The sequence below is a fragment of the Engystomops pustulosus genome, chromosome 3, assembly GCF_040894005.1.
Source record: "Engystomops pustulosus chromosome 3, aEngPut4.maternal, whole genome shotgun sequence".
Lineage (NCBI taxonomy): Eukaryota > Metazoa > Chordata > Amphibia > Anura > Leptodactylidae > Engystomops > Engystomops pustulosus.
Genome location: NC_092413.1, coordinates 8,073,584 through 8,084,953, shown reverse-complemented (window position 1 = coordinate 8,084,953; position 11,370 = coordinate 8,073,584). Strand labels below are relative to the sequence as shown.

Sequence of the window (11,370 nt, the reverse complement as noted above, 5' to 3'; positions counted from 1 at the left end):
GGGTGACAGCCGCCGGCAGGAGGCGCTGCCTGCTCCCCCACGTGTGCGCTTCCTGCCTGTCGCCGGGTGATGACGTGCTGATCTCTGAGCTTGGAGTTTTGGGGGCGATTTTCCGGTTCCCCCGCGATGTCAGCGCTGTGTGCAGGGGGGCGGCTGTGCTCTGCAGCGCTGTGGTGCCGGGCGCCCCCTGCAGGCTGTGCCAGGAATCTATTCAGAAGGAGAATTCAGGGGCAGCTGCAACATTGTATCAACCGCTATTCCGAGTCACAGGAAGGTCATGGAGGTGGGGGGCAAAGTGAAGCCCCTCAAACTACCAATCCCCTGGGTGTAAGGACATGGAGGAGGAGGAGGTCACTGTCCCCTCTGGACAGAGTGAGTGGTATCATCCCCCCAGATTTCATCTCACAGGAGATCAGAGATCTTCAAAATCCAGATCTCAGCCCCCCTGTACCCCCATCATCATCCCTAGACCACCCAGAGCAGCGCAACCCCCCTGTACCCCAATCATCATCCCTAGACCACCCGGAGCAGTGCAGCCCCCCTGTACCCCAATCATCATCCCTAGACCACCCAGAGCAGTGCAGCCCCCCTGAACCCCCATCATCCATAGACCACCCAGAGCAGTGCAGCCCCCCTGAACCCCCATCATCATCATCCACAGACCACCCACAGGAGCTCAACTCCTCTGAACCCCCATCATCATCCAAAGACCACCCAGAGCAGCTCAACCCCCCTGAACCACTATCACTTGGTGGACCTCCGGGCAGCCCTCCATTACAGCCAGTGAACAGTGCCTCCTCAGACCCACAGAGACCCCAAAAATCCTCATCACCACAAGACCATGTGCCCTCACAGGGGGTCCCTCTCCAGGCTGGAGATCTGCTCCTCGCAGAGTTCAAGAGAAGACATTACTCAATGTTCAGGAAGATGTTTGTCCTTAAGAATACTGGGAAACTGGTCAGCAACTGGGGGGCCATCAGCTACCAGGACCTGCTGGGTAAACTGCCCGGGGTGAAAGTCAGGACCTCCTCAGGGCATCAGCTCTTACTGAAAAGACCCTCGCTGGATGAGTATGTCATATACATGAAGAGGGGGCCAACCATCTCCTATCCAAAGGTGGGCAGCTGTCTATCATTGCTGTGTGCAGGTTACCATTAAATGAAGGTTCCAGGACAAAAGACTTTAGGACTTATCGATGAGATGGGACAAACACGCCAGATTGGGGGGGGGGGGGGGGGGTGAATCGAATACCTGGCATGATCCCAATTCACTGTTGTAGTAGGAAGCAGTGATCCAGTGGCCTCTAATATCATGTCTATTGGCCTCGTAGCCAATTTGCAGCTCAGTTCAATTCAGTTGAATGGGCTGAGCCGCAATACCAAGCATGACCACTATACCATCTATGGCGCTGTTCTCAATTGAACTTTTCACCTGACACTGATCATCAGATGTTTGTAATGTGGATATGGTTTCTAAGACAAGTCTTAGAAATCAGTGTGAACAGGAGCTAACAATACTCCACGTCCCGGACTGCGAGTCTGTGCAGCTCCCCTCTAATGCAGCCCCCTCTCTCGTGCAGGACGTGGCCTCCATGCTGCTGATGATGGACGTGAATCCTGGGGACGTGATACTAGAAGCAGGGTCCGGCTCTGGAGCTCTGAGTCTCTTCTTGTCACGTGCTGGTAGGTAGGTCACTTCCCTCTGGTCGGATGACATCAGAGATTGTGGGAGGAGATTTGTGACTCTTTGTCGCCATATGATTTACTCTTGTAGCATGTAACATTATGTGTCCTTCTCTAGTCACATCCAGAGCTGCTGAATTAGCGTCACTTTTGCTCCATTGTGTGATCATTAGTAAATCCGCCCCCTTTCTTTCCAGTGGGGTCGGAGGGTCGTGTTCACAGCATTGAGGTACGTCGTGACCATCACCATGTGGCAAAGAGTAACTTCCTAAAATGGAAGGATGCATGGAAAATTGGGAGCGGACGTTATTGGCCGGACAATGTGAATTTCATCAACAAGGACGTGGTGGACGCTCTGAGTGACCTCCGCTCTGTAGGATTTGATGCAGTGAGTAACGTTCTGACATTGGGGGTCTTCTACGTGGTGGCGGCCATTGCTATGTGACGGTCACGCTTGGGTTCTGTGTTACAGGTGGCTTTGGATATGTTGAACCCTCAGGTGGCTTTACCAGCAATTATCGGGAATCTGAAGCAGGGGGGTGTATGTGCCGTGTACATCACTAAGTAAGTGGGGGGATGATTCTGCCATGACTCTCATGGATCTACTGCTACCTCTCATGTACACAATGAATATATATCTATATACCAGTACAGAGAACATTGCTATTGAGGCCTTTAGGCCAATAAAAAGCTACCAGTCTTGACTTGCCTTTTGTTACACTCGCCACCGGTGATCTCACAACTATCCCTATCCTATACACAGGGGATACATGTCTTTAATGGGACAACCCCTTTAAAATACAACTTTAACGTATGAAAGATGTTGCCTCAGCACTAAGCAAAAATAAGCAATTTACTCTCATTAGCTATCTGCAAGTATTTATCTGCTAGCAGAGGTTTTACCTTGTCGTTCCCTACACCCCCCGGCTAATCTCCATTTGCCATGCTTTTTTGTCACCATGGGAAACCGTATAGAACAGTTTAGAGATGGCAGGAGGCTTGTTGGGAGGGGCTGTATTAGAGGAGTGCAAGAAAATAGGACCTTCGGTGATGTCAGAAGCATGTGACTCATCAAATGCTTCAAGTTGTCCAATACAAACATGCTATCCTGCTTCATGTGGATGCCCTGACTGCTCTGGCTTCACTGCCCTGAGCTGATGTCACAACTAGGAAGTCCCGCCCACTCCAGGAATAGCTGAGAGGATTTTACAGACAGACTCGTATATCTATCGGCCCTATATCTCAGGATAGGAAGAAGCCAGCTGCATGATACAAGTATCGTTGGAATAGTGGTCAAAGGTTCTCTCCAGCTGTGCTAAATCTATTTTTTGTTAATAATTTTACACTTACGCTTTAACAAAAAAAGACACAAAAAAGAACATTGGAGCGGTTACAACAGAACAAAAGTGGTGGCTCTCATGGAAGACTTTATTCTTCAGATACATTGTATAAAGATGTAAATGAGCCAATCCAGACATTTCCTCCTGTAGACTTTACTGTTTCGGTGCAGAGCAAGGATACTGGATGAAGAGTCTTGCACGTAGCGGAGGTACAATGACAACCTCACCCTGTCCTCTCTCCATAGAGAAGATCTAAGTGTCAATGTTTGGTCTCTGCACAAGGCGTCTCAGGGATCTCATTACTAACATCCCAGGAATCCCTTCCTCCTCCTAGCTATACCATAGGTTGTCCCTAGGACTGAGGGAGTGATACAGATGGGTCGTGTCGTGAGGCGAGATCAGATTATGCTATTTTGTTGTATACTTCATGTGTAATTACATGTAACTTGGATCCAGGTTTCTGCACCTCTGCACATACCTGAAGTTACTTGCCCTCTGCTTCTAGTAGATAACATAAGAACCTTCTTTCCCCTCGTAGTATAACACAGGTGATTGATCTTCTTGAAGGCATCCGCTCTTGTAAGCTTCCACTATCATGTGAAAAGGTCCTGGAGGTCAGTGTCACTGACTGGCTGGTGGCCCCGTCCCGACGTAAAGACGGCAAGATCTCCAAGAGGGTGGAACCCAAGGGCAACAGGTCTCCTGAAAGTCTAACTCGGGAAGAAGCAGATGATGAGGATGATGGGGATACAAGTCAGACAGATGGTAAGATGACACAAGTACACAACTATCCGTCCTTAGTAAGAGGGAGCCTGGAACCCTGAGTACTAAGCTTCCTATCTGCATGTGTGTCCTCCTGTCTTCTACAGAGGTTGCTCACTTTAGTTCTCACATTGACTTGTAGATGAGGATCTCGCTGCTGAATCTCAGCCTTTTGGGGAGGTGCCTTATATTGCACGGCCAATGCCTTGGCAGATAGGACATACAGGTAAGAAAGATTTCCTCTCTTATTGTGCTGTACGGCAGCTCCAACTCTTTGCATCCAGTGTCGCATCATTGATTTTTGCATAGTTGGAATTTTTTTTTACAGTCCTCACCATTTCTAAACAATCGGCACCCAATATGGAAATGAAACGCTGTGCTGTCCGGTGGGTGGTCCAAACTGCAGCGGAAAGCACTGATTGCTCTATGTATTAGGTTGGGATTACTTGAATCCTTCCCATTTGATTTGACACTGAGCACAGAGTCTGATCGTCATCCCGAAACTTGACAGGGTCATTCCAAAACTTAATATTATCCTCTTACCACTGAGCCCACAGAGTGGATAGTGATCAAAATGGGTCCAACTGCTGGGTACAGTTCTGATGAAGGGACTATGCTGGCACATCATGCGTGGCTTCTCCCTGTGCACATGACATATGCCGGAATAGCACGGCGCAGGAGGATGATGTTGGAGGAGTAGCTGGGAGTGTTGTTGGGGTAGGAAGAGTTGGACACAACCAAAAAGTATATGCCCCTTCTGGCTGACTGCTAGGTATGATTACAAAGCAAAAAGAAGTTATAAGAATGCTATTGGAATCTGCAAATACCTAGAAATACCCAGTGAAAATCTGGTGACAGGTTCACTTTGAAGGTGTTTTCTGGTATTTATTTATTGGCCATCAATCTGTAGGATCGGCATTAATGATAGGTCATCACCTGTTTGAGGCAGTTACTATGAGCACGGTTTGCTCTTCATGTGAGCTAGCTACAGTACCAGGCACAACCACTATGCAATGATCGGCACTGTGTCTGCAAAGCGGTAAAGAGGCCACAACTCTCACTGTAGTCTCTTCAAATAACTGATCTGGGTGCGTGCCAGGAATCATATTCTTAGGATGGGTGAACAGTAAATTAATTCCAGAATACCCCTTAAAGGGAACCTGTCATGAGAAATTGGCCTAATAAGCCACCACCAGTATGTTGTCAGCAGTTGAGCAGCTTATAGTTCATGACCCAGCTTGGTAGTATCATCCAGAAAATCAACTTTGAAGTTGAATATATAAAGTCAGGGAGGAGGAGAGTTTAACATTGAGGTCAAGCTCTGACTTTGAACACCTCCTCCCATGTGATTGACATCATGCGCCAGACTTCAGGAGATCTTGTCAATGATCTCTCTGGACGCAGGACCATTACAGTAAAGGAGACGTTTTAAGGCAAGGGAAGCTTGACATCAGTGTAAAACTCTCCGCCTCCTTGACTTCATAAAACCAATTTACATCCCACTTCAAAGTTGATTTTCTGGATGATGCCACCGCACCAGGCCATGAAAGAAACATCATGTAGAACAGTGGTCCTCAGCCTTCCTCATGTTGTGACCCTTTGATACAGTTCCTCTTGTTGTGGTGACCCCCATTCATCTCTGGTCATAGCCTTTGACACGTCATCACACATGGCCTGATGCCGCATCTACTATAACACAGATCATGTCCTTGCGATATGTGGAGAGCTGAAAGCTCCCTTGCTCTGCTGCCAAATGTGGAGGCAAACACTCAGCCCTGTTGTGTCTCTGTTCCAAAAACCATCGGAAAATGCATATTTCTGATTGTCTTAGGTGACCCCTGTGAAAGGGCCGTTGGACCCTGAAAGGGGTCCCGAGCCACAGGTTGAGAAACTCTGATCTAGAAGCTGCTCAGCTGCTTGACTACATACTGCTAGTGGTTTATTAGTCCAATTTCTGATAACAGCTTCCACATTCACACAACCGTTGTGTATATACGTCCCCATAGACGCCTATGGTTGCGGTACGGTGTCACACATGTGTGGTACCGTACCGTACACAGGGAAAAGATGGAGCATGCTCTATCTTTCCCTTTATCTACAGGCGTGCGACTCTATTCTCTATGGAGAGGGAAGGGGTGAGCAGCGCTCATCCATCCTCCTCTCCAGCACGTTGATGTGTGCTTGGCACCGGCTACGGCCTGGCGAGCACACGTTTGTCTGAATGCGGCCCAAGTTTGTTTCACAGTCCTCTTTTATATGATAAGATTGTGACACCAGGCTATCATAAAATTGTAACTAATCAACGGTTTATTTTGCCTTTTAGCTTTTCTTGTGCAGCTGAGGAAGATCCAAGTGATAGAGGAACATACAGAAGCAGAGAATAGCTGATGCCGGGGACATTACAGAATATAATATCTATGGACATATCGGTCTAAATTATGTAAAATATTGTTTTTTAGAACGTTGAACTTCCTGGAATAAAATCTGTAAATACTTGTGGCACCTGATTCCACGTTCTGAGAACCTCAGTCCTGGCTGCTGGAGAACCACGCCATGGATTTGTCTTGGAAGCGAGCGCATCGCTTGGTCTCGCCGTTCACTTGTTGATCTGAAGGAGGGACGAGTAGGAAATAGTTTTTAAGGTCATTTATAGCAGAAATATGGATGCATAGAGCTAAAGGAGGATAGAGTTGTAGTAGGCTAGGGACAGACAGGGTACACGCTGCAAAACTCTCAGCAGGGAAATTATACACGGTCTCCTCCAGCAAGTTGTTGCAGAAAAAAATTGCCAGAAATTGGAGGGTTTAGTGGCCTCTATTCCACGTATTATAAATCGCTGCAGATTTTCTGTTGTGGAGATGCAGATTAGATGCAGGTGAATGGATCTGTTTCTGAGTGTGATGCCACACATGGCGTTTTTGGTCTGTTTTTAAGCATGCGTTTCAGTCCGTTTTAAAAACGCATGCGTTTTTGACTGTTTACCATGCGTTTGGCTGCTTACCACCTGTTTATCTATTAAGATAATTGGGGAAAACTAACAAAAACAGTCAAACACACATGTGTCTTTAAATGAACTTAAAACGCGTGCTTAAAAACGGACCAGAAACGCCATGTGTGGAATCAGATATTTCGGCAATCAATCTGCAGTCTGTGGACTGTGTAATGTGCTACTGATTTTGCACTAATATTCCAGGTATTCTGCAGGATTTTACTCCCTGAAGGTTCCTAGACAATAAGCGGAGATCTTAAAACCGATTACAATCTGATATAGAATAGGCGTCCTGGAATATAAGTGTATTATGCACAACTAATTGCATGTAATTGACGGCTTCCTAGGAGAACTTCCTAGCACAACTCAGAAGAAGGGGTGCCCTAAGCGCTGGTCTGTAACAGGTATGGTCGCACATCCAGGATTTAGTAGCTCTGCAACTCATAGCAAAAACTATAGGAAAGCCATTTACAGAGACAAACCTTGATAGTGGTGATAAAAGTTTGGAGGATGACGCAAAATGTTTCTTCTGGGGGTCTCCGGGGTATTGGGGAGCTCCATCTGTGTTCTTGGTAAGGTGGAATCAGATGATGATGATGAGGCAGACAGGCCTGCACCTAGGAGCTGTCCTTTCTTACCACAGAGGGAGCAGTCTTGTGGTGTGGCGCAGGGTCCTCGGGGGACACTGAATTCTTCGCTAGTGTAAGCTCTCAGTGCTCCGCTGTGGTGCGCAGATCGCTCACGTTGCCAGATGTAATGGGTTGGTGCTATTGCCATGACCTGCAAGTAAGAGTTTCTTCTGTTACACAATCATACTGTAGGGTCTGCATCATTTTTATCAGGTTACAATATTACAGTTCTAACGACTTGACCTCAGAACTTCTTACAGACGGGGTATTAGACTAGTCATCATGGCAGGATTCATGGCTGTGACACTATATCGGGGCTGTAATATATGCTGAATGTTTCCTGCTGTGGGTTTTACTGAATCCTGAAACAATGGGACAGATTTATCAAGTGTCTGAAAGTCACAATATTTCCAGTTGCCCATGGCAACCAATCAGAGCTCCCCTTTAAAATATTCATGAGCACTGGCAAAATGAAACCTGAGCTGTGATTGGTTGCCATGGGCAATTGGAAATATTCTGACTTTCAGACACTTGATAAATCTGCCCCAATAGGTTTTGCATTTGCACTGAAAAGTCAATAAAGAAAACTTTTGTGTTTTGGGGGACTCTGCTGCCGCTAGGAGGCAGACACTAAACCAGAGTGTTATGTCCTCCTCTCATGTCATGTGGCTTTATGCTATGTATGTGTGGTGACATTATCAGCTGCAGATAAGGTTAGAAGAAATTAAAAGTGGAACACGACTTTTGTATAGGTTTTATAATGTTTTCATGCATTTAAAAAAATTATATTTCAGTGTACGGAGCCGTGGGTGGTGTCATTTATTGCTACTTTTGATGACATTTTTAATGCTTTTGTTAAGAGGACTGTACGGCCTTTTTTGATCACTTTTTAGAGAATTTTTTTTTTAGACTTTTCAAAATGGCAAAAAAGTGCCACTTTCGACTTTGGGCACTATTTTCCGTTACGGGGTTAAACGCCGGGAAAAATAGTTATTATATTTTGATAGATCGGACATTTTGGGACGCGATGATACCAAACATGTTTATGAGTCTTACTGTTTATTTGCTTTTATATGTGATCTAGGGAAAGGGGGGTGATTTAAACTTTTTTTTTACTATTTTTTTCAGGATCAGTACAGGATAAGTAATGTCATGTATGTACACAGTGACTGCACCAGCAGCAGAATAGTGAGTGCAGCTCTGGGGTATAATACAGGATGTAACTCAGGATCAGTATAGGATAAGTAATGTCATGTATGTACACAGTGACTGCACCAGCAGCAGAATAGTGAGTACAGCTCTGGTGTATAATACAGGATGTAACTCAGGATCAGTACAGGATAAGTAATGTCATGTATGTACACAGTGACTGCACCAGCAGCAGAATAGTGAGTGCAGCTCTGGGGTATAATACAGGATGTAACTCAGGATCAGTATAGGATAAGTAATGTCATGTATGTACACAATGACTGCACCAGCAGCAGAATAGTGAGTGCAGCTCTGGAGTATAATACAGGATGTAACTCAGGATCAGTATAGGATAAGTAATGTCATGTATGTACACAATGACTGCACCAGCAGCAGAATAGTGAGTGCAGCTCTGGGGTATAATACAGGATGTAACTCAGGATCAGTACAGGATAAGTAATGTCATGTATGTACACAGTGACTGCACCAGCAGCAGAATAGTGAGTGCAGCTCTGGAGTATAATACAGGATGTAACTCAGGATCAGTATAGGATAAGTAATGTCATGTATGTACACAATGACTGCACCAGCAGCAGAATAGTGAGTGCAGCTCTGGGGTATAATACAGGATGTAACTCAGGATCAGTACAGGATAAGTAATGTCATGTATGTATCAGCAGCAGAATAGTGAGTGCAGCTCTGGGGTATAATACAGGATGTAACTCAGGATCAGTACAGGATAAGTAATGTCATGTATGTACACAGTGACTGCACCAGCAGCAGAATAGTGAGTGCAGCTCTGGGGTATAATACAGGATGTAACTCAGGATCAGTATAGGATAAGTAATGTCATGTATGTACACAATGACTGCACCAGCAGCAGAATAGTGAGTGCAGCTCTGGGGTATAATACAGGATGTAACTCAGGATCAGTACAGGATAAGTAATGTCATGTATGTACACAGTGACTGCACCAGCAGCAGAATAGTGAGTGCAGCTCTGGAGTATAATACAGGATGTAACTCAGGATCAGTATAGGATAAGTAATGTCATGTATGTACACAATGACTGCACCAGCAGCAGAATAGTGAGTGCAGCTCTGGGGTATAATACAGGATGTAACTCAGGATCAGTACAGGATAAGTAATGTCATGTATGTATCAGCAGCAGAATAGTGAGTGCAGCTCTGGGGTATAATACAGGATGTAACTCAGGATCAGTACAGGATAAGTAATGTCATGTATGTACACAGTGACTGCACCAGCAGCAGAATAGTGAGTGCAGCTCTGGGGTATAATACAGGATGTAACTCAGGATCAGTACAGGATAAGTAATGTCATGTATGTACACAGTGACTGCACCAGCAGCAGAATAGTGAGTGCAGCTCTGGAGTATAATACAGGATGTAACTCAGGATCAGTACAGGATAAGTAATGTCATGTATGTACACAGTGACTGCACCAGCAGAATAGTGAGTGCAGCTCTGGTGTATAATACAGGATGTAACTCAGGATCAGTACAGGATAAGTAATGTCATGTATGTACACAGTGACTGCACCAGCAGCAGAATAGTGAGTGCAGCTCTGGGGTATAATACAGGATGTAACTCAGGATCAGTACAGGATAAGTAACGCCATGTATGTACACAGTGACTGCACCAGCAGCAGAATAGTGAGTGCAGCTCTGGGGTATAATACAGGATGTAACTCAGGATCAGTACAGGATAAGTAATGTCATGTATGTACACAGTGACTGCACCAGCAGCAGAATAGTGAGTGCAGCTCTGGGGTATAATACAGGATGTAACTCAGGATCAGTACAGGATAAGTAATGTCATGTATGTACACAGTGACTGCAGCAGCAGCAGAATAGTGAGTGCAGCTCTGGTGTATAATACAGGATGTAACTCAGGATCAGTACAGGATAAGTAATGTCATGTATGTACACAGTGACTGCACCAGCAGCAGAATAGTGAGTGCAGCTCTGGGGTATAATACAGGATGTAACTCAGGATCAGTACAGGATAAGTAATGTCATGTATGTACACAGTGACTGCACCAGCAGCAGAATAGTGAGTGCAGCTCTGGGGTATAATACAGAATGTAACTCAGGATCAGTACAGGATAAGTAATGTCATGTATGTACATAGTGACCTCACCAGCAGCAGAATAGTGAGTGCAGCTCTGGGGTATAATACAGGATGTAACTCAGGATCAGTACAGGATAAGTAATGTCATGTATGTACACAGTGACTGCACCAGCAGCAGAATAGTGAGTGCAGCTCTGGGGTATAATACAGGATGTAACTCAGGATCAGTACAGGATAAGTAATGTCATGTATGTACACAGTGACTGCACCAGCAGCAGAATAGTGAGTGCAGCTCTGGGGTATAATACAGGATGTAACTCAGGATCAGTACAGGATAAGTAATGTCATGTATGTACACAGTGACTGCAGCAGCAGCAGAATAGTGAGTGCAGCTCTGGTGTATAATACAGGATGTAACTCAGGATCAGTACAGGATAAGTAATGTCATGTATGTACACAGTGACTGCACCAGCAGCAGAATAGTGAGTGCAGCTCTGGGGTATAATACAGGATGTAACTCAGGATCAGTACAGGATAAGTAATGTCATGTATGTACACAGTGACTGCACCAGCAGCAGAATAGTGAGTGCAGCTCTGGGGTATAATACAGAATGTAACTCAGGATCAGTACAGGATAAGTAATGTCATGTATGTACATAGTGACCTCACCAGCAGCAGAATAGTGAGTGCA

At 45.5% G+C, this 11,370-nt stretch overlaps 2 protein-coding genes across 4 annotated transcripts in view; one reads left to right on the top strand and one right to left on the bottom strand.

Annotated features, from left to right (window-relative positions):
- TRMT61B (tRNA methyltransferase 61B) lies at positions 1 to 6,280 on the top strand. Its single transcript, XM_072139955.1, has 7 exons — positions 1 to 1,116; positions 1,580 to 1,682; positions 1,880 to 2,070; positions 2,155 to 2,246; positions 3,561 to 3,787; positions 3,927 to 4,010; positions 6,108 to 6,280. The coding sequence occupies exons 1-7, from the start codon at positions 127 to 129 to the stop codon at positions 6,170 to 6,172; spliced, it is 1,752 nt and encodes a 583-aa protein (XP_071996056.1). The 5' UTR covers positions 1 to 126; the 3' UTR covers positions 6,173 to 6,280.
- Positions 6,069 to 11,370, bottom strand: part of SPDYA (speedy/RINGO cell cycle regulator family member A) — a 61,950-nt gene continuing 56,648 nt past the window's right edge. For all 3 annotated transcript variants that reach the window (XM_072139959.1, XM_072139957.1, XM_072139958.1), the window contains 2 exons: positions 7,256 to 7,553; positions 6,069 to 6,392 (listed from right to left, as the gene is read on the bottom strand). In XM_072139959.1, the coding sequence (XP_071996060.1) occupies positions 6,310 to 6,392; positions 7,256 to 7,553 (381 nt within the window). In that variant the 3' untranslated portion in view covers positions 6,069 to 6,309. The remainder of the gene's footprint in view (positions 6,393 to 7,255; positions 7,554 to 11,370) is intronic.

Bases quoted from the DNA above. Each gene is read 5' to 3' on its own strand.
- TRMT61B (XM_072139955.1), top strand. From the start codon at position 127: ATGTCAGCGCTGTGTGCAGGGGGGCGGCTGTGCTCTGCAGCGCTGTGG. The intron at 2,247-3,560 runs GTAAGTGGGGGG...TTCCCCTCGTAG, and splicing joins TGTGCCGTGTACATCACTAA to TATAACACAGGTGATTGATC. The intron at 4,011-6,107 runs GTAAGAAAGATT...TTTGCCTTTTAG, and splicing joins TTGGCAGATAGGACATACAG to CTTTTCTTGTGCAGCTGAGG.